Raw genomic sequence first — 20,722 nt, 5'->3', positions numbered from 1 at the left:
ATAGTTTATGGAACACTATTCCCCTAGATAACCAGAGGAAGCAACTGAGCAATGATTATTGTGCAACCGGTGATCCTTCATTCGGTTTACGACCAATTCTTTCATTGGCTCTTTTCTAGAACTCTAGTTAAAATTTCTCCTTTTATCTTGTGCAGATATTAGTTCATTACATATTTTCGCATAATTAAATTGTATATCTGTTGAATGATTGATTTATTATGGCTTGTGATGATGCACAAAAATTGTCAGTGAGTTGATCGTCCACACGTATCAATGGATACACCTGGAAAAAAAAAAAAAAAAAAAAAAAAACAATCAAAGGGCACCGGTGGGTTACCGGCCAAAAACCCTCCGAAGGTTAAGTTAGAAGAGAGCTCCAAAAATGCTAGAAAGCATAAGCTTTAGAGAAATTGTGCGTACCTTGATTTATGAGAGTTTTGGGGTATTTATAGTAGTGTGGAATTGACATCCGTGCCTTGGCCAAGAAGTTCTTTCCTTCCAAGAAAGAACCTCTTGGATTTTGTATATCTTCTAGAATTTCTTTCTTTATAGGAGTCTCCTTGATTATGGTTAAGCGTGTGGCACAAGAGCTCTCCTTATACACGTATGCGTGGAGATCAAGCAAGGCTATAGATGGAGGATCGATACCTTCTTCAGCTTGTTCTCATCTTTGTAGGTCTAAAAATACCTTATCAGTTGTCCCCTCAGCACATGTGTACGCTCGGTTTCACCACGAACGGACTCGTAGGGGTGATAGATTCTTGCAACCGTTGTCTCTTTCCTCGGGGGTTACGCTTTGATTGATGGGGTAGTTGAGGGTATTAAATGCAAGGGGACACGTCATGCGTTCTGAGTGGGTGCACTCATTTTTCGAGGCATCACTTCGTCTCCCTCACATTTTTATTTATTTATTATATATATATATATATATTTTTTGGAGCTCTAGCCCATCCGTTGCTTCCAAACTTTTGCTCGTTGTCCATTGGCTAGGGTAAGTTCCCGCCTCTTATGTTGCTATCTCTTTGTACTTTAAGACTCAGTTTAAGCAATGAGTGGAACAACAATGTTGATTCCAAATTGGCATCATGTGTAGCTTTCCACTTTGATTTTGTATAAAACCGATTAGAAGGCAAGTAGGCTGTCAGTAGACCACATGGTTATCAAAGAAATATAAATATGCCAAGGGAAAGCTAGAATATATCATCGAAGGTGTTGGCAAACAATCACCACAATACTCTTCCAATGAATGCATGTGAATTCATGTGAGCTTATTGTGCAAACAATATATTGCTTTTAACTTTTCTTTCCTGTGCGACTATAAAGGAAGTTATTGAATAACAAGCCAAGTGTCAAGGCAAATAAGGTGAAGCAATAACGGTGTATATAAATTTATAATGACTATATCCAAATTCACCCAAGAGACCTGTGAAAGCATGTAACAATGCATGGTCTAGTGAATGTTGGTGTGAAGTACTTGAAAAGATCAAGGTAAAAGAATTGTTCTTAAAGAGCATGTATGTGCCATATACTGGCTAAAGCTTTTAAATGTGAAAGCTAGATTAAATATTTGGCGCTCAAGCACTTGATAAACATCACTATATTTTCAAATTTGTCTAATCATAAGGACATGCCATTCAACCAATCTGAGCTACTTAAATATATGTTTAAACATTCACATGAATGGGCATTGTTTCTTAATAGAATAGTGAGATGATTAAGTACGATGGCAACGAGAATACATCCCTGAGCCCTGTTCTTGGGGGCGAAGCCCTTACAAAGTCTTTGACTTCATTGAAAGTGAGACTAGTCACCTTGGCTTATATCGCCCATGTTTGCATTGGCTATTGTGGCGCCTAAGAAATATGCACCCCCTTTTCTTTTAAGCTTAAGGTGATCCTTTTGATATCATGCTAGATGGCACCATGCATAAGCGTATAGATTCCTACCAAGTAAGGGTTCCCATCAGATCAATCCAATGGCATGTTGTATGGCTTTTGACAATACCAATGAGGTAAGTGCTATCATTTGAAGTCTTCAAGAAAGAATAGCGCCAATGGTAGCCCCCCCGGATATTCCTGAAATCCTTGCTAGCTTTATAGCTAGCTTATGGAGGTTAGTGGGGATGATAACTTCCATGTCATAAACTATAGAGAAAAGGCGAAGCTTCTGTGGCTTGTAATTGGAGTTTACAATGGACCTAGAGGGCTGCAAAGAGCTCATTTGTGTTTGCTATGTCTCAAGGAAGATGGGATCACCATCACCTTGGTAAGCTAGATAGCGATGATAATAAGCCATTTTAGCCACCAGTATGCATTAAGTTTGATGACCATTCAAAGTAAATCATGTCTGATCCATAGAATTCCAAGAGGCAACATAAGCCCATGCCTTGCATAATGGCTAAGAAATAGCTTTGCTAAACAAGTCATGACTATCATTAGAATTTTGTATAACATAGTAGCCCTCAATGGCTTGATAAAATATCATTTCAAGGAGTAAGTAAATTGTATACCACACATATATGATTAATAGATGAATCTAGGTCTTCACGAAAGATATTGGGGGTAAATTAAATTAGTCCCTTAGTAATTACCCATAATAAATTTGTTCAATAAAGTATTTATTTTGAAAAAGCTACCATGGGATTGCCAAAAGCAAGGTCAAAAGACAAGACTGAATTACTTTCATCCACTATAAATTTCGAAAAGATAATTTTCATTAGTAATGAAAGATCAACAAGTAAATCAACCATTGAAATTATTAAAGGCAGTCATGTAGTCAAATCTATACATAGTCCCAAACTTGTGAAATGGGAGGAATTACTCTCCGATTAAGCAAAAAGGGATACCATGATTCAATAGAAAGCTATTCATGCTTTTAAGAAAGAGTCAAGGAACTTCCCTAAATTTGTTGCTCGGGAGGCTAGAGATCATTCCCATTATTGGCGATAAGGTTCCACAATGCTGCCACTGAGTTAGTAGTCATTAACTACGTTCTAAGGCCATTTGGGCTCATGCCTTGACAAGTTGTACTGTCACTATCTTTCCCAAGCTAGATTGATTGGCTCAAAGTGACATCCAAGCAATACAACTAGATAGTCGAAATATTTGTGAGTGTCCTATAACATCATTACAGATTAGCCATAGGGCATAAAAAATAATTTACTTAACCTGCAAGAACAAGATCCGTACTACTAAATAACTAGTTTGCAGTTAAATAAAGCTAAATCAGCCATTTAGCCTTGTGCAGATATAGGTCCATGGACAGGAAATCATAATGAGAAAAATTAAATCTTGTAATCATATATTAAGCTTGTCAAAACTGGTCTTGAGAGAAAATACTATTTAGGCATTACTCTCAACTCAAATAGTTGTGTTTCTAGCAGTATATGAGAAAATATCAAAGTGAAGAAACTTCCCTCAAGACACAGATTGGAGATTTTAAGAACGTGCCCTCACATTAAGTGGATGCTAGCTTTCTATGGGAAGTATCTTTGTTTCTCCTTTCAGCTTCTATTGGTGAAATAATGTCAAATGTGATGAGCTTGTTGCTGCACGCATAAAGCTTGTTGCAGGCAACATGTAAGCTCCAACCCATAGTGTTCCCGCTGTTAATGATGCGGAAGATGAGACCATCTTTAAGCTAAACACCTTGACAAAGAATATCTAGTGTGAGTATATTGTGAGTATACATATTTATTTCAGCAAATAGAAGCAAGTAATATAAGTCATGTCTACTACATAAACATCTTCAAAATTGGTGGCTACTTGTTAGGCCAACCAACATCAGCTTCAAAACGAATTAACAACCATATTTTACTTTCAACCCAAGTGCGAATGTGATTAAAAGCACCTTAAAGCTTCACAAGAATCTTAAAGAAGAAAATAAATAAAAGGGAACATAAGCCAATGAAGGCTCTTAGTTGCAAAAGGTAGTAAAGTCTGGCCTAGGCATCATCCAAAAGGCTTAGAAAGAACATAACACTTTCTTGAAGGTGCTCGTAATAAATAAGCTGACTTTGAAAAGGCTAATAGTGATTGTAACAAAGCAAGGACCATATTTAATATATAATCATAATAAAAATGTCTTGCAACCATGCGTGAAGCCAAATTTATACATTGGTTCTCAAATTGATATAACCAAATGATGTCAAGCTTCAAGAGAAAAGTAAAGGCACAGGATAAATAAAGTAGAGAAGACTTCCCTGAATTTGGCGATGAGCTTTTCAGCTAGAGCCGTGATTAAGTTAAGGAAGGGAAAGAGCTTCTCTGTTTCCTTTTCCTTGCCAATCTTTTTTTTATTGAGACCCAAAGCTTTAGTGGGTCAGCTAAAGTTGTATTGACCACAGGGGGTTTTCACGGGATTTTTGGTAAACACCTTAGCAGCAAGGCAAGAAAGGAACGTCATTTACATGAGCACGAGTTGTTAAAGAACAACTCCATTCAGACCCATCTTCAAGAACTCGAATCAACCTTAGAACTGTGATTTCTTCAAGAAGAAAGGAATTTTCTTGTTTTCTTCGACTAGGCATGATCCGTTGGGTCATGTAGGACTAGTTGTGGATCTAACCAATCAATCAATGGCTCAGTTTTAGAGGCGAGGCGAGTTGCAAAGAGCACAACCATTGTCACGGTCAATTCCATGGTGGAGTGGGACAGTTTGGTCAACAAAACAAACACCTTTGATATTAGACTCATGGGAATCTTGCCATACGGTACCTGACAATGAGGTTGTTAAGATCTCGCCGAAGATAGTGCTTGTGATAAAGACTAAATTGGATTAGCTCTTAAACACTTCAATACTTTGGGACCTCTGGGCATGTGTTGCTCATTAGCTTGTGGGTTTTGAGTATATGGGAGCTGTTTTGTGAACGATGGCTTTTTGTAAGGATAACGAACGTCGCTCATTGGTTTTCTGAGCTTTCTTTGCTTCCGTCACCCTCATATATTTGTGCTTGATATCTTTCTTTTATGTCATGAAAAGTTCCTAATTGCTTTAATCCGTCCTTCTTGCAAACTTTTAGTAGTAATTTAGGTACGTCTCATTATACATCTTTCATCCATCCACATTATATATCTTTCATTCGTCCACCTTGTGGATTTGTTAATAATTAGATGTATTATGTATCTTTCATCCGTCCACCTCATGGACTAAGCCAATGTATCCATCTATCCTGTGCACATAAATTTGGATGCTTTTTGACACATCCATTCATTTTGTGGATATATAGTTTATATATCCGTCCACCTTGTGAACTTATAGCATGAGTTGGCATCCATCCACCTTGTGGATTTTATAAAAAATTTTATACTAGTTTGTATCCGTCTGTTTTATGGGTGTAGTAAATTTTGAACACTAGTTTGTATCTGTCCATTCTATGGACTTGTATCCATCCACTCTATGGACTTAGTAAATTTTGGATACTAGTTTGTCACCTTGGTGACTTGGTTCGATGATTTCTATTCGAGTTAATCATCTTTGGAGGATCACTTGGATCGTTCGTCACCTAGATTATTCATCACCCTGTAGGTAGGAAGATTTAGATATTTTACCAAGGTATTTGTTAGTGGCTTAGTTTATTCGTCCACCCGTAGGTAGGATTATTGACTAAGGTACTTGTGGGTGGCTGGTTTTGTCCGTCGACTCATTAGTTAGAAGGACTTAGATTTTTTGACCAAGGCACTCGGGAGTGGCTCCTTCCTCCCGTAAGTAGGAAGACTTAAACTTTTGACTAAGGCACTCATGAGTGGCTTAGTTCATCCTTCCACCCGCAGGTAGGACTTAGAATTTTGACCAAGGCATTTGTGAGTGACTTGGTCTATCCGTCTACCCATAGGTAGGAAGACTTAGAATTTTGACCAAGGCACTTGTGAGTGACTTGGTTCATCCTTCCACCAGTGGGTAGGAGACTTATATTACCAAGGCACCCATAGGGGGCTTGGTTCATCCTTCCACTCGTAGGTAGAACTTAAATTTTTTACCAAGGCACTCGTGGATGACTTGGTTTGTCTGTCCACCCGTAGGAAGGAAGACTTAGAATTTTGACCAAGGCACTCGTAGGTGGCTTGGTTCGTCCTTCCACCCATGGGTAGAAGACTTATATTACCAAGGCACCCATAGGGGGCTTGGTTCGTCCTTCCACTTGTAGGTAGGTTTTAAATTTTTTTTTACCAAGGCACTCGTGGATGACTTGGTTTGTTTGTCCACCTGTAGGTAGGAAGACTTAGAATTTTGACCAAGGCACTCGTAGGTGGCTTGGTTCGTCCTTCCACCCGTGGGTAGGAGACTTATATTACCAAGGCACCCATAGGGGGCTTGTGTCATCCTTCCACCCGTAGGTAGGACTTAAAATTTTTTACCAAGGCACTCGTGGATGACTTGGTTCGTCCATCCACCCATAGGTAGGAAGACTTAGAATTTTGACCAAGGCACTCGTAGGTGGCTTGGTTCGTTCTTCCACCCGTGAGTAGGAGACTTATATTACGAAGGCACCCATAGGGGGTTTGGTTTGTCCTTCCACCCATAGGTAGGAGACTTATATTACCAAGGCACCCATAGGGGGCTTGGTTCGTCCTTCCACCCGTAGGTAGGAAGACTTAGAATTTTGACCAAGGCACTCGTGGATGACTTGGTTCGTCCGTCCACCCGTGGGTAGGAGACTTAGAATTTTGACCAAGGCACTCGTAGGTGGCTTGGTTCGTCCTTCCACCCGTGGGTAGGAGACTTATATTACGAAGGCACCTATAGGGGGCTTGGTTCGTCCTTCCACCCTTAGGTAGGAGACTTATATTACCAAGGCACCCGTAGGGGGCTTGGTTCGTCCTTCCACCCATAGGTAGGACTTAAATTTTTTACCAAGGAACTCATGGATGAGTTGGTTTGTCCGCCCACCAGTAGGTAGGAAGACTTAGAATTTTGACCAAGACACTCTTAGGTGGCTTGGTTCATCCTTCCACCCGTGGGTAAGAGACTTAGAATTTTTACCAAGGCACTCGTAGGTGGCTTAGTTTGTCCTTCCACCCGTAGGTAGGAGACTTATATTACCAAGGCACCCATAGGGGGCTTGGTTCGTCCTTCCACCCGTAGGTAGGACTTAAATTTTTTACCAAGGCACTCGTGGATGACTTGGTTTGTCCGTCCACCCGTAGGTAGGAAGACTTAGAATTTTAACCAAGGCACTCGTTGGTGGCTTGGTTCGTCCTTCCACTCGTGGGTAAGAGACTTATATTACCAAGGCACCCATTGGGGGCTTGGTTCATCCTTCCACCCGTAGGTAGGACTTAAATTTTTTACCAAGGCACTCATGGATGACTTGGTTTGTTCATCCACTCGTAGGTAGGACAATTTAGAATTTTGACCAAGGCACTCGTAGGTGGCTTGGTTCGTCCTTCCACCCATGGGTAGGAGACTTATATTACCAAGGCACCCATAGGGTTGCCCCGCTGCCTTCTGCCTTGTTCTTTATAAATTGCGATGAAGTTAGCTAATGCTTGGGCTGAGGTTAACTTCTCCATGGGGGGATATCTTTCTTCCGCTCCCTTAAGCGCTCGACTAATGTAGTGTACGGGTAATGGATTGAGGAGAGCTGAACTAACAACCGTGGGGGATACAGCCAATTATAGGGACAGCTCTTCATTGGGTGTAGTAATGGATTGAGGAGTAGTGGAGATGCGAGGTATGCCTTCAGTTCCTTAAATGCTCTTTTGCATTCGTCGATTTACTCAAACACTATTCGTTCTACTAGCCCAACTTTTGCTCCAGCAACTCCCCAAGGCGTCGAGCAGGTTTTCAGTCTCTTAGTTAATGGTAGTCATTGATCGTCTGGACCATACAACTCTTTGTCTTAGGAATGGTGATATGGTTGATCACTCATTTCCCACAGACGGCGCCAACTGATAATGCACAAAAATCGTCAGTGAGTTGATCGTCCACACGTATCAATGGGTGCACCTGAAAAACAAAAGAGAAGAACCAATCAAAGGGCACAGGTGGGGTACCGGCCAAAAACCCTCCGAAAGTTAAGTTAGAAGAGAGCTCCAAAAATGCTAGAGAGCATAAGCTTTAGAGAAATTGTGCGTACCTTGATTTATGAGGGTTTTGGGGTATTTATAGTAGTGTGAAATTGACATCCGTGCCTTGGCCAAGAAGTTCTTTCCTTCCAAGAAAGAACCTCTTGGATTTTGTATATCTTCTAGAGTTCCTTTCTTTATAGGAGTCTTCTTGATTATGGTTAAGCGTGTGGCACAAGATCTCTCCTTATACACGTATGCGTGAAGATCAAACAAATCTATAGATGGAGGATCGATACCTTCTTCAGCTTGTTCTCATCTTTGTAGGTCTAAAAATACCTTATCAGCTTGTATGATCCCTTTGTTCATATGATTTTCTAAAATTATTCACATGTTAGATTTTTTTTTTTTTTTAATCATCATGAATAACATGCTATCACATGTATTTTTAAAGAAAATCCCTGACATATCGTATGCTAGATCTTTAATTCTTGTCAATAAAATGTAATCATATGCTCATTCTTAAGGATACTTCGCATGTTTAGATCAGGTTTTTGTAGGTCATGCTCAAATCACATGATTTCAATTTATTCATATAATGTTCATGATCATGCATCCAAATGATTTGATTGTTTGATTTAGGTGAGGTCGCAGTCATTCACAAAGAGCTAAGTAAATATTTTAATAGATCTTTGTGTAAAAAATTTGTCAGTTTTTTGCATGCAAAAGAGAAAAGTAAGAATTTTCATTTTAGTTATAATTAAAATCAGAATATGTTAACAGATGCTAAATTGAACTTTTTATTAGACCGGGCGGATTCTGCATTATTTAAAAGTAGTAAAAGCAAATAAATAAAGAAATATGTTAGCGAATGCTCCATTGCACTAGTTAAGAAGAAATCATGCAAGTTTCACTGTATTAAAAAGTAGCAAAAGTAAATAATTAAATACCCTTTTAATAACTCTTTATCATCAGATCAAAACACCAATCAGTTTTTGGTGTAGATGAGGATTGAACTTCAAATCTTTTATTCAACCATTAGAGACTTTACCAATTGAACTAATTGGAACCTACAAATATCCTTTTAATTGAATGTTGTGTAACTCCTCCAAAAAATGTACTTGATTAAAAATATAAATTAAAAAACTCAATCTTAAGCAATGTACATTTGGTGCTCATTAACCAAACCCATAAACAAATTCTCTTATAATGTTTTTTTTTAGGGGGCTAAAAAAATACTCTTTTAACTTAATATTGTGGTTGAAGTTGGATTTTCTTTGTTATTGGAATCAACCATTTTTTTTTTAACAAGTTGCACAAAATACTCTTTTAACTTAATATCGTGCAACTTGCAAAAAAAGAAAAAAGAAAAAAAGAAGCTGATTCCAATAACAAAGAAAATCCAACTTCAACCACAACCCTTAAAATTTTGATAAACATGGTGTGAATGGTCTGAGGAAATGTACGCAGGGTTTACCGAAAGACCAAGTAACTCTTATTGTATGACTTTCTGAGCTCCCACGCCAAAAGTAGTTTTATACCATGTACGCGTGTGGTTTCATCTCATCTCATGCATGGAAAATTGTATACAAACTCCCAACTGCAACGCCAGCTGCGATCGTGGGCCTCGTGCTCGGAAAGCAATACCCAAATTTCAAAATCGTGGGACCCGCACCTCTAACCGGACCGGAGGGTGACTGATGGTCCCAACTGAACCGGCTTCGCCGTAGCCACGCCTCGGGAAGAAGCGTGTTTGCAAAGTAGTATTTGGTAATAGGATAAGGGTCAGGCTCCACAAAAAGACCAAAGACAAAAGCAACTTTTGTACTAAAAAAATAAAGTTTAACGAAGTCAAATTACCCAAAATGTCCCTTTGGACCCCACATATTTACGCCAATCGTGACCGTCTGATTGCTAAACAGTGACGTCAGGATTACATAATGATCTAATCTGACAGCTAATATTTGGTGTGGCATGTAATACTATTACATTGTACCTGACCCGTATGTCGTCATAGAAACCGTGGGGTGCCGTGGGAAAATAAAAACTGGGGGTGCTACTAAAAAATACTGATATTGATATAGCCCTTCCTTCGAGACCATTTTTTCTTAATCCTCTCAAAATAAAAGCGTGTTGCTTGTTCCTATCTTTCTATGCCTTTGCCTTTGTCATTACTACCTTTGTTAATCCAATTCCATTAATCTCCGAGCAAACCAAAAGAGAGTTCGGGATTTTGCATCTTCGGATTGAATTAAGGTACGAAAATCCATAACCCTTTTTTTTTTTTGTGTTTGAGATTTGAATTCAATCAATTTTGTTTGTTTTGCCTATCGTCGATACATGCGATTAACATATGTTACAGATCCGATTGTTTGGTTATGAAAAGTTTTAAATCTTTCTTTGTTTCTGATATGTTTTGGGTCTCCTCGTATTCATCGATGGTTTTAGGGAAATTATGAGTTTTCTTTTTCTTCTTCTTTTTGACGTGTTGGTTGTTCTACGATGATGAAAATTATTTGATGGTTACCGTTTGATTGTGAAAAAACTGTTCTCTTTAGAAAAAATCAAAGGGGGCTTTTTGGACGGTCCAGATCAACTTGGATAATGAAACGAAACAACGCATCTGGTCGTTCTGGACATTCTGGCTTTCTCGTGAAGGTTCCTGATATGGCTTTTCATGAGGTCGGCCGAAAGGCCGAGTCTCCTTAGGACAACTGGGTCTTTCTTTTTTCTTTTTTTTAATAATCCCACCCTTGTGTGTACATCTTTAATTTAATTTAATTATTATTCCTTTCAAAATTTTGAATTTCCCAAACGCCCACGAGTCCCAAGTTTTAATTCTAAAAGGTCACGGTAATTAATTTCGTCTATATCCCCCCGACTCCGAGGATCCACCGCTCTGTTTTGATGTAATTATAACCTTTTTATTTTGAGAAAAGAAATATTATTATTTATAATATACTTATTCATGTCGTATTCGTATTTGGTATTCTATTTCTAGTCCAACCGAACCTTATTGAAACCGATACTATATAAAGAATCGAAGAGTCATTGAAATTCACACACACTACGACGCTAAAGTTCCAAGAAATTCTAATTTTTCTTTTTCAACAGAGAGAGAGAGAAAGAAACAGAGATCCGAGAGAGAAAGAGAAAGATGAGTTCTGAGCAGAACGAGGGTACAAGCTACCAGCCATCAGAGCCAAAGCTCTGCGCCAACAACTGTGGGTTCTTTGGCAATGCAGCGACCATGAACCTTTGCTCCAAGTGCTACAGAGACTACCAGATGAAAGAAGAAAACGCGGCTTCTGCTAAAGCCGCCATGGAAAAATCTCTCAACCCACAACCACAACCAACTCAGCCCCCACAATCCGGTTTCTCAACGGAGAGCTTCAAGCCTGTGGGACCCTCTTCTTCATCTTCAACGACGTTGTTGACATTCGGAGCTGCTGCTGCTGCTGCTGCCACTGTCGGTGTTCAAGAACAAGAAGAACAAGCGCAACCTCCAAAGGTGTCGAATCGGTGTTTTAGCTGTAACAAGAAGGTGGGTCTGACTGGATTCAGATGCAAGTGTGGGAGTACTTTCTGTGGGACCCACAGGTACGCGGAGAAGCATGATTGTACTTTTGACTTCAAGGGGGCTGGACGTAATGCTATTGCTAAGGCCAACCCTGTGGTTAAGGCTGATAAGCTGGTCGAGAGGTCCTGAAAATATGGGAAATCTGGGTTGGTGATACACACTTTATTGGGTTTTCTTTTACTGCTTTTTTTTTTTTTTTTTGGGTCAATAGTAATAGATAATAGTAGAAATAGAATTTGATTAGTTTGTATTTGGATGGAAGAATTTGGATTTGGATTTACATTTTAAATCATCCTTGGTGCCCCCTTTTTTTAGCTCCTATTCTAGTTCTTAAACGTTGAAAATTGTTCTCAATTTAATTATTGCGGTCATCTCACTAACAAAAACAAATACAAAAACGTCATAAATAACATCAGTATTTTAATTGAAAAAAAATTTTTTAATTACTTTCTCAATTTTAAAAATAATATATAGTAACTTTCCCAACAACTTTCTTGACAACCAAAAAAATCACAAAAATCAAATCTCATTCTAATTTCAGAAGGCCAAAAATCGTACTTAGGGAGTGTTGAGATACTTTGCTGGTTTGAAAATTTATTGCTTTAAGTGCGGTAGATAAAAGTAAAAGTTAGTTGAAATAGTATAAGAAGGTCTATGAATAATACTAAAAAGTGCAGTAGACTAATAAATAAGTTAAATAGTAAAATAATTTTAATTTTCTATCTTAATCAAAAAAAATTTGAATCCCCAAAACCCCAAAATAAGAAACCCTTTGAATCTCCAAAAATGTAAATAAAAACCCTTTGAATCCTATGAATATGTACTTGTTTTCATTCAAGGCAATTATTCACAGGTAGTTTTTCATTGTGTTGACTTGTATCTTGTATGTGCTTCATGGCTCGATTGCGATCACGGTGCTGCCCCATTAGTAGGTTCTCTATGGCTTGAAGATATTTTATGATTTTGGTTTTCCATGATTTTGGTTTTTTCAAACTCTGTGGTGTTATATTTGGCTCTCTCACCTATAAAGGTTACATCATAACTTAGTAGTGCATTATCAACAAGGAAAAAAAAAATCTAATTGTTACAAGCCCTACTATGTTGTTTACTAGCCTGAGTTGCTACCCTATATTTCACTCTCTCACCTATAAATGTTACATCATAACTTAGTAGTGCATTGTCAACAAGGATAAAAAATCTAATTGTTACAAGTCCTACTCCTTGTTGTTTGCTAGCCTAAGTTGCTACCCTACTTGCTTTATTCGTAATGGGATTGCACCTCTTCTTGTTATAGCCTACCATCCTGCATTGGCTACATTTAATGTTGGAAAAAATGGCTAAATAAATAAGTTTGGATTCAACAATATAAACCCTAAAAAATTAGTAATGACAAAAAGTAAATAGATTGAGTTAAAAGGATTTCATAAACGATAGAATCACACAAATAGAATTGTCCCTAAAAGTTAAAACCAAAAATTAGGAGCTAGAACTTTTGTGGAGAAGAGTAGAAAAATAAGAGCGGAACAGAAGGAGAAAGATGTGACTGTGAGGAGCTGACCAGTTGACCAACTGCCTAAACCAAGTTTGGGCTAAAAGAAAAAAAAGGGAAAAGGATATAGTCCAAAAAAGATATAACAAAGTCAACACAAGTCAAAGTCCAACACTTTGTCCATTAATTCCAAGTTACCACTTAAGTTGCGCAATGGTTTATAAACATACAAAAAGACTCATCTCTAACTAATGTGAGATAATGTACAAGATTAAGTGTTTGAAACACAGCTCACTTCAACATTTAACATGACCAATTTTCCTCTTCATCTTATATGGATTGTTATGGTCCACCATTGTTGAGATGTGATTCTCACATGCATAAATTTATAATAAAATAATCTTTTTTGAGCTATACAACACACATTTGCATAAAATAATCTGATCCTTCATAATTTCAAAAGAAAGAGGGAAAACATTAAATTATATGCACTTAGTGGCAAATTTGTTTGACCTGGCACAGACAAAAACGCATAAAATTTCATACATGGCATAAAGGTTAAGTTTGTAATATAAATTTTCATTATGTTCTAGTGAATTTGTTTGCCTTGAAAATTATATGTAAAATTCCCATAAGTTTTTACAATGAAAAAATTTGTTTCATTCATTTTTCTAGGTCAGTATTTTGGTTGTCTTTGTGTGATTCATGTTTATGTGATGTTCACCGGTTTATATCCTGAACATAATTAATCTAATTAAATACTTGGTTGAGAATTGATTAAATCCAGTTTTCCTTTCTCTCTTGCGTGAACAGAAGCTGAGGCTGCTGAGCATGCAGTGTTTCAGGCTTTCAGCATAATAGTTGGCCAGCCGATAGAGTGGGACTCCCCTTTTGACTTTGTCTAATTTTTTTTGAAGTGTCGTTTCTGATCCCTTCTGTTAACACGCTTTGGCAAAACAGCATTACAAATAGTAGATGACTATGTTGTATGGTTAAAGTCTATTCCCACGGGTCTGGAACAGCTATTTCAAGCTGACAGCAGTAATAAAACTTAATAATCTCCCTTCTAAAAAAAAGTGTCTGCATTTAATTTCACCATTGATGACTTTTCGTTTGCATAAATGAATTTTCAAAAAAAAAAAAAATCATTAATTTTATAATTAATGGTCTTTCTTTTTCATAAATACAATGATTATTTTATTTATCAATAATCACTCACTAGATCAGCTGTCACTCATTAGATAAGCCGTTTGTAAAAAGTTGTGACTTTATAATTAATGATTTTTTTTTTCATAAATACAATGATTATTTTATTTATCAATAATCACTCACTAGATCAGCTGTCACTCATTAGATAAGCCGTTTGTAAAAAGTTGTGACTTTAGCATTTATTTTTTGTCAATATATATTAACAATAGTCTTTTTTTTAAATTTATTTTTATCCAGCAAGTTAAAATGGCCCTCTAATGCAAAGCAATCGGCAACGATAAATAACAATTATTATAGAACATGCGTCAAAGGTTAAAGACAAAATTTGGCTATAAATCCAATAGCTAAAACTCCTACTAAAAATATTAACATAACTACATATTTTGAAAATATAATTATTGGATTGCATGTTGTTTTTATGTTTTTAACACTCATGTCAAAATTTGTAGCAATCGGATATTATTTACTATACGATTTATAAATTTTTTATTTTTTATGCATAATTTTATAATACAAAAAATTGAAATTTAAATATTTGATTGATAATATAATTATTTAACTTTGATTTTCTAAAAATTTTACAAGCATGAGAGATATAAGAACAAAATGTTATTTTAATGGCGAATTTATCAAAATTCACATTTAATTAATAAAAAGATATTAAGTGAAGTTGTAGTCAATTGACTACAACTAAGTTTTTCCTTCTCAAAAAAAAAAAAAGAAAAAAAAATTTTATAACCAAACTTTATCCGGTTTCTATCTATCTAAAAAATTAAAAAGGGTCCAAGCAACTGAAGCAAGGAAAATGGTTTTAGTTAGACATGCTTTTCTTCTTTCAACACTAGTAGTCTCTCTTGCCCAAAATCTTTTTTTTTTTTAGAATACTAAATATTTTTAACACACACACACGGAGAGAGGAGAGAAGGTTTTAAAGAAACTTACAGTGGTGTATATCCAAAAGAGTCTAACTCTTAAATATTTATAGAAGAGTCATTTGTTAAAGGACAAAAAGTCATTATAAAAAAAATTTATAGCCAAACTTTATCCGGTTTCTATCTATCTAAAAAATTAAAAGGGGTCCAAGCAACTGAAACACGGAAAATGGTTTTAGTTAGACATTTTTTTTTTTTTTGACACTAGCAGTCTCTCTTGCCCAAAATCTTTTTTTTTTTTTTAGAATACTAAATATTTTTAACACACACAAACATGGAGAGGGGAGAGAAGATTTTTAAAAAAACTTACAGTGGTGTATATCCAAAAGGGTCTAACTCTTGAATATTTATAGAAGAGCCATTTGTTAAAGGACAAAAAGTCATTAATAATAATAATAATAATAATAATACATAACAACCATTATTATTATAACTATTACTAATAAGAAGGCAAAATCACAAGAATGAAAAAAGTTATCTTATATATGTTTTCTCTTTTTTTTTTTTTTTTTATAATAATTTACACCTCCAAAAGCAGTTTTGATATGTGCTTTTTTTTTTTTTTTTTTGATAAACTTCAATAAAACTTCATTAAAAAAAGTGCAGAACAGGGGGAAGTTTGCTATTAAACACTTAACTTTTTCAAAACTCATTTTTTCACCCTTTTTACTTTGTACCAAACTCTCTACTTTTTCAAAAAGAAAAATTTCATAAAGCACTTATTAAAATCACCACTTACACAAAAATCACAAAGTATTGAGTCAAACTCACCCTATGGAGCAATAGGGTGAGTTTGGCTCAGTGGTGTATATTCAAAAGGGCCTAACTCTTGAATATTTATAGAAGAGTCATTTGTTAAAAGACAAAAAGTCATTAATAATAATAATAATAATAATAATACATAACAACCATTATTATTATAACTATTATTAATAAGAAGGCAAGATCACAAGAATGAAAAAAGTTCTCTTATATATGTTTTCTCTTCTTCTTTTTTTTATAATAATTTACACCTCCAAAAGCAGTTTTGATATGTGCTTTTTTTTTTTTTTTTTTTTTGATAAACTTCAATAAAACTTCATTAAAAAAAGTGCACAGGGGGAAGTTTGCTATTAAACACTTAACTTTTTAAAACTCATTTTTTCACCCTTTTTACTTTGTACCAAACTCTCTACTTTTTCAAAAAGGAAAATTTCATAAAGCACTTATTAAAATCACCACTTACACAAAAATCACAAAGTACTGAGCCAAACTCACCCTATGGAGCAATAAGTGTGTTTTTGTAATTATCGTTGGAAGAGTGCAATAAAAAAACGCAGAAAATCACAATGAGAGGGCTTTTAAGTGCGATTTTGAAATCTTACCAAACACCAAAATATGCATTTACAAAAGGGTATCTTGTCTTTTCGGCCAGAAAGCAAAACCAAACCGATGTATCATTTATAGTTTAAACTTTTAACCTGCTCTTATTTTGTGTTGTTTACATAATAAAACCAAGTTTTTATTTGATTTATGAGTATATTTACAATTACGTTGCTTCAGAATAGTTGTAATATATATTTTTTTCCATTATCTATATTTTTCAGGTCGACTTATCCACAATTTAATTGGATTGCATAAAGGCTAAATTCAATCAGTACAGGTGAGAGACACTAATTCTTGATTGTATAACTTAAAGGCTAATTTGAAGTGGAACAAAACTTAGATACAGTACCTTATGTACCTTTTTTAAATTGTAGACACCAGTCCAATTAAATAATCCTATTAACAAGAGTTAACACTTAACACAACTTTTTTTTTTTTCACCGTCTCTTTCAGATCTCCCACGGCCAGACTTCTCATAGATGCGTTGAACCCATTATTAGAAAACCCATGAGAAAACAAAACCATTGATCCTTTTCGACTTTTCACACTCAAAGAAGGAGAAATTTGGCTTCAGTGAAGTTTCAAAAAGAATATCATTGAAACGTCCTAGCATTCTTTAGAGGGAAAATCTGGTGCAAAGAATGAGTTTAAATGTAAATGCAGGGAATAAGGGTGACGAACAGCTCAACCTCATAAACCAACATTCATTCACCAATTGAACCAAGAATACAACCAGATCTGGCTTTGCATCATAATGAAAATAATGGGATTAATGGAGAAGATTACCTTTTGTCCTTTGCTTGATTTCATTGAGAAATTTGAGATTTGAGATTTGAGTGTGAGAAGTCAAATACTGTTGAAGGATTTTCAGTTTAAAGAAACCATTGGATTTTTTTTTTGTTGAGATTGTGCGGGAAAAATTTGAGTTTTGTTGTCAATGTGATGTTCATGAGCTAGTCCCTTCGCTATTCTTTGCTTGGTTTTGATTAGAACTCAGAGAGTTTGGGTTTGAGAAGCATAATAGTCATTGGGTTCTTTTGAGTTCTGGCTTCTGAGATTGTGCGTGAGAAGTTTCAAGTTTGAGAAGGTACAAGTTTTCTCATTGAAAGAGATGGTAAAAAAAAAAAAAAAAGCATTAAACCTCCATTAACTGAGTTATTTAATTAGACAAGTGTCTGCAATTTAAACGGGGCACCTAAGGTAATGTACTGAAATTTTGCCTTTTGAAGTGATTGTCATTTATGTCAAAAGAGTCGCTAAACCCCTTAAAATTAACTCCACATAAATATAGGTAAATGATTGAAAGAATTATAATTAAATTGACATAGAATAAAACCAACAAAACCTATAAAAGAAGGCAACTTAGTTGCTCATTTTTTAGCTAGAGGTTCTAAGTCTTGTAATGAGCTATAGATGTGGATTGAGTCCACCCTTAATAATATAGCTCCTCTTGAAGTTCGGTTTGGCCGTTTAGGATGCTTTGTAACTTTTCCAAGTTTTTTCATTATCAATAAATTAACCCTTAGGTTTGGATTCTCCCAAAAAAAAAAAAAAAAAAAAAAACCAATAAAAGAAAATTCAGAAATTAACAGGTTTGATATTGTTAGGACATATATGAAAATTGTTATGTTCATATGTTATTTAGAATTGGCTAATCTTTTGACAAAATATACTTTACTTGTAATTGGGTAGATTTAGGATGTGTTTAATACTTCAAAAAATAAGAGTTCAAATCTAGTATTGAAATCATGCAAATCTGTCCAAGAAACAAGTGAGGAAGGGCTATTCATCAAAGTTGGACAGATTCCCGACAAATAGCTCAACAGGTGTATTTATCGAGGTCTTGACAGCTGTCAACAAATACAATATCTATCAAGAATTACGAAATTCAGATTTTCATATTTGATTTTTGGCACATGTTGATATGTATGTGTAAGGTTTCTTTTCTCACAACCCTAGATATATATAAAGTTTATTTTAAAGGCCGTCACATAGGAGAATACAAGGAGAACACAAGGAGAACACATGCAAAAAGTGACCGAGTGCCTTATTCTCTCTGAAAGAAGCTACTGCGCCTTAGGGTTTTGTAACCAAGTGCTTCTTGATCTTCATTGTTGATGAAGTAAAAAATTTTGCAGCCAACAATCTGCTTCAAGTTGGTAAGTTAGTCACGCACTAGGAGGCATGCATTTTTGGTTAGTCATATATTGGGATCCATGCAAAAGGGTGGCGTTCATATATTGAAGTTTTTAAAGGTTCTGAAGCGGTAGAAGGTTTCTATTGTAAGTTCATCTACGAGGATTGTGGAGTCTAGGGACAAAGGTTTTGTACTAGATCTGAAATTTCTTTTTATTATAATGGATTGTTTTTCGGGAAGGTTTCCCCCCAGGTTTTTTTTATTATTGTGAAACTAATTTGTTTCATTAGTTTTCTTAGGTCGTCATATCTTGTCTTATTTTCTATTCCGCTGTGCATAATATTGACATGATATTGAAGTTATTTTGATTTAACAAGGTTTATTCATAATAAATCTAATTAATAATTTGGGTTTAAAACTTGTTAATTATATCAACCGGTATCTAAATTTCCCAACAAGTGGTATCAGAGCAGGTACACTCTGATTGGATTAATTTCCTGAGTGTGATCCTTGATCTTCATTGTCATGGATCGTGGACAATCTCTTTTGATTCCTCCTTTATTTGATGGCACTAATTATGCATACTAGAAAGTTCGTATGAAAGTTTTTTTGCAAGCTCTAGGTGAACAAGTATAGCAAGCTGTTGAAGTTGACTAGATTAAGCCAAAGAAAGTGCCGGTGGATTAGGAAGAAGCAACAATCAAAGCGGAAAATTTCAATAGTAAAGCCTTGAATGCTTTTTTTGTGGGGTAATTAATGAGGAATTCAAGAAAATAACATCCACGGAAGTTGCCAAGGAAGCATGGACTATTCTTGAGACCACCTATGAAGATACCAAGACAGTAAAGATTGTGAAGTTTCAAAAACCCACTAGTAGTTTTGAAGAAATGAGGATAGAGGTGGATGAGACCTTTGATGAGTTCTATGCTAAACTCAAAGATATTGTGAATTCTGCCTTTAATCTTGGAGAATCTATTGCGGAACCCAAAATTGTTAGGAAAATCCTCAAGTCCCTACCTGAAAGATTCCATACCAAGATCACTGTCATTGAAGAAGTGAAGGATATTGATCAAATTCCTTTGACTAAGCTTGTAGGGAACCTTCAAACCTATAAAATGAGATTAGGTTTAATGGGAAAATATGGAAAGAGTAGAAACTTGGCTCTTAAGGGTATAAAGGAAGAAATTGATGACTCTGAAGATGAAGATGAAATCGAATTTGAAGATGAAGATGAGGATGAGGATGAGGATGAGGATCTAACATTCATAGGTAATGAGATTATCAAGCTTCTTTAGTATAGGAAAAAGGATAAGGACAAACCTCCTAGAAAATCTAAATCCTCTAGAAAGGGCAAGAATGAAAAAACCCTCATCCAATGCCATGAGTGCAAATGTTTTGGTCATATGAGGATAAAGTGCCCAAATTATCTTATGAAGGAAAATACCAAAAAGTCAAAAGATAAAGGGTTGGTTGCTACCTAGAGTGATACTGAGAATGACTCTTCTGATAAGTATGTGGATGAATGTGGTCACTTTATGGCTTTTGTTGCCACAACCGATAATGTGATTATGGAGAGTGCTAGTGATAGTAAGGATTCTTTTGATGATGAAGTACCCAAGAAGTTGACCCTTCAAGAAGCCTATAATAAGCTATGCACTGAATTTATAAAATCTGAAAAGACTTCTCATCCTTATAGAAAAGAGTTTAATGAGGTAAAAACTAAAAAAGCTGATCTGTTAGTCAAACTAGATGAGACTACAAGGTTAGTTGAGACTCTTGTTGTGGAGAACACCTCATTAGAACAGAAGGTCAAGAATTTCGAGGTTAAGCTTAGTCAAACTATAACTCAAATAGAGAGGATGTCTACTGCAAAGCTTGATGAGGTATTGAGTGTTCAAAAGCCTAGTTCTGATAAAACTGACTTAGGATATACTGTCTCCTCTGACCCCTCCTCTTCCACGGCTTTTGGATCAAATACTGTCTTTATGACCCAATTTGAGAAAA

At 35.7% G+C, this 20,722-nt stretch overlaps 1 protein-coding gene across 1 annotated transcript; it reads left to right on the top strand.

Annotated features, from left to right (window-relative positions):
• The first annotated feature begins 10,011 nt into the window (after positions 1 to 10,011).
• Positions 10,012 to 11,878, top strand: LOC142613256 (zinc finger A20 and AN1 domain-containing stress-associated protein 1). Its single transcript, XM_075785510.1, has 2 exons — positions 10,012 to 10,262; positions 11,121 to 11,878. The coding sequence occupies exon 2, from the start codon at positions 11,164 to 11,166 to the stop codon at positions 11,713 to 11,715; it is 552 nt and encodes a 183-aa protein (XP_075641625.1). The 5' UTR covers positions 10,012 to 10,262; positions 11,121 to 11,163; the 3' UTR covers positions 11,716 to 11,878.
• Positions 11,879 to 20,722: the final 8,844 nt, after the last annotated feature.

Source organism: Castanea sativa, chromosome 10, assembly GCF_040712315.1.
Source record: "Castanea sativa cultivar Marrone di Chiusa Pesio chromosome 10, ASM4071231v1".
In the NCBI taxonomy this organism is placed as follows: domain Eukaryota; kingdom Viridiplantae; phylum Streptophyta; class Magnoliopsida; order Fagales; family Fagaceae; genus Castanea; species Castanea sativa.
This window is presented reverse-complemented; position numbering and strand designations above follow the sequence as displayed.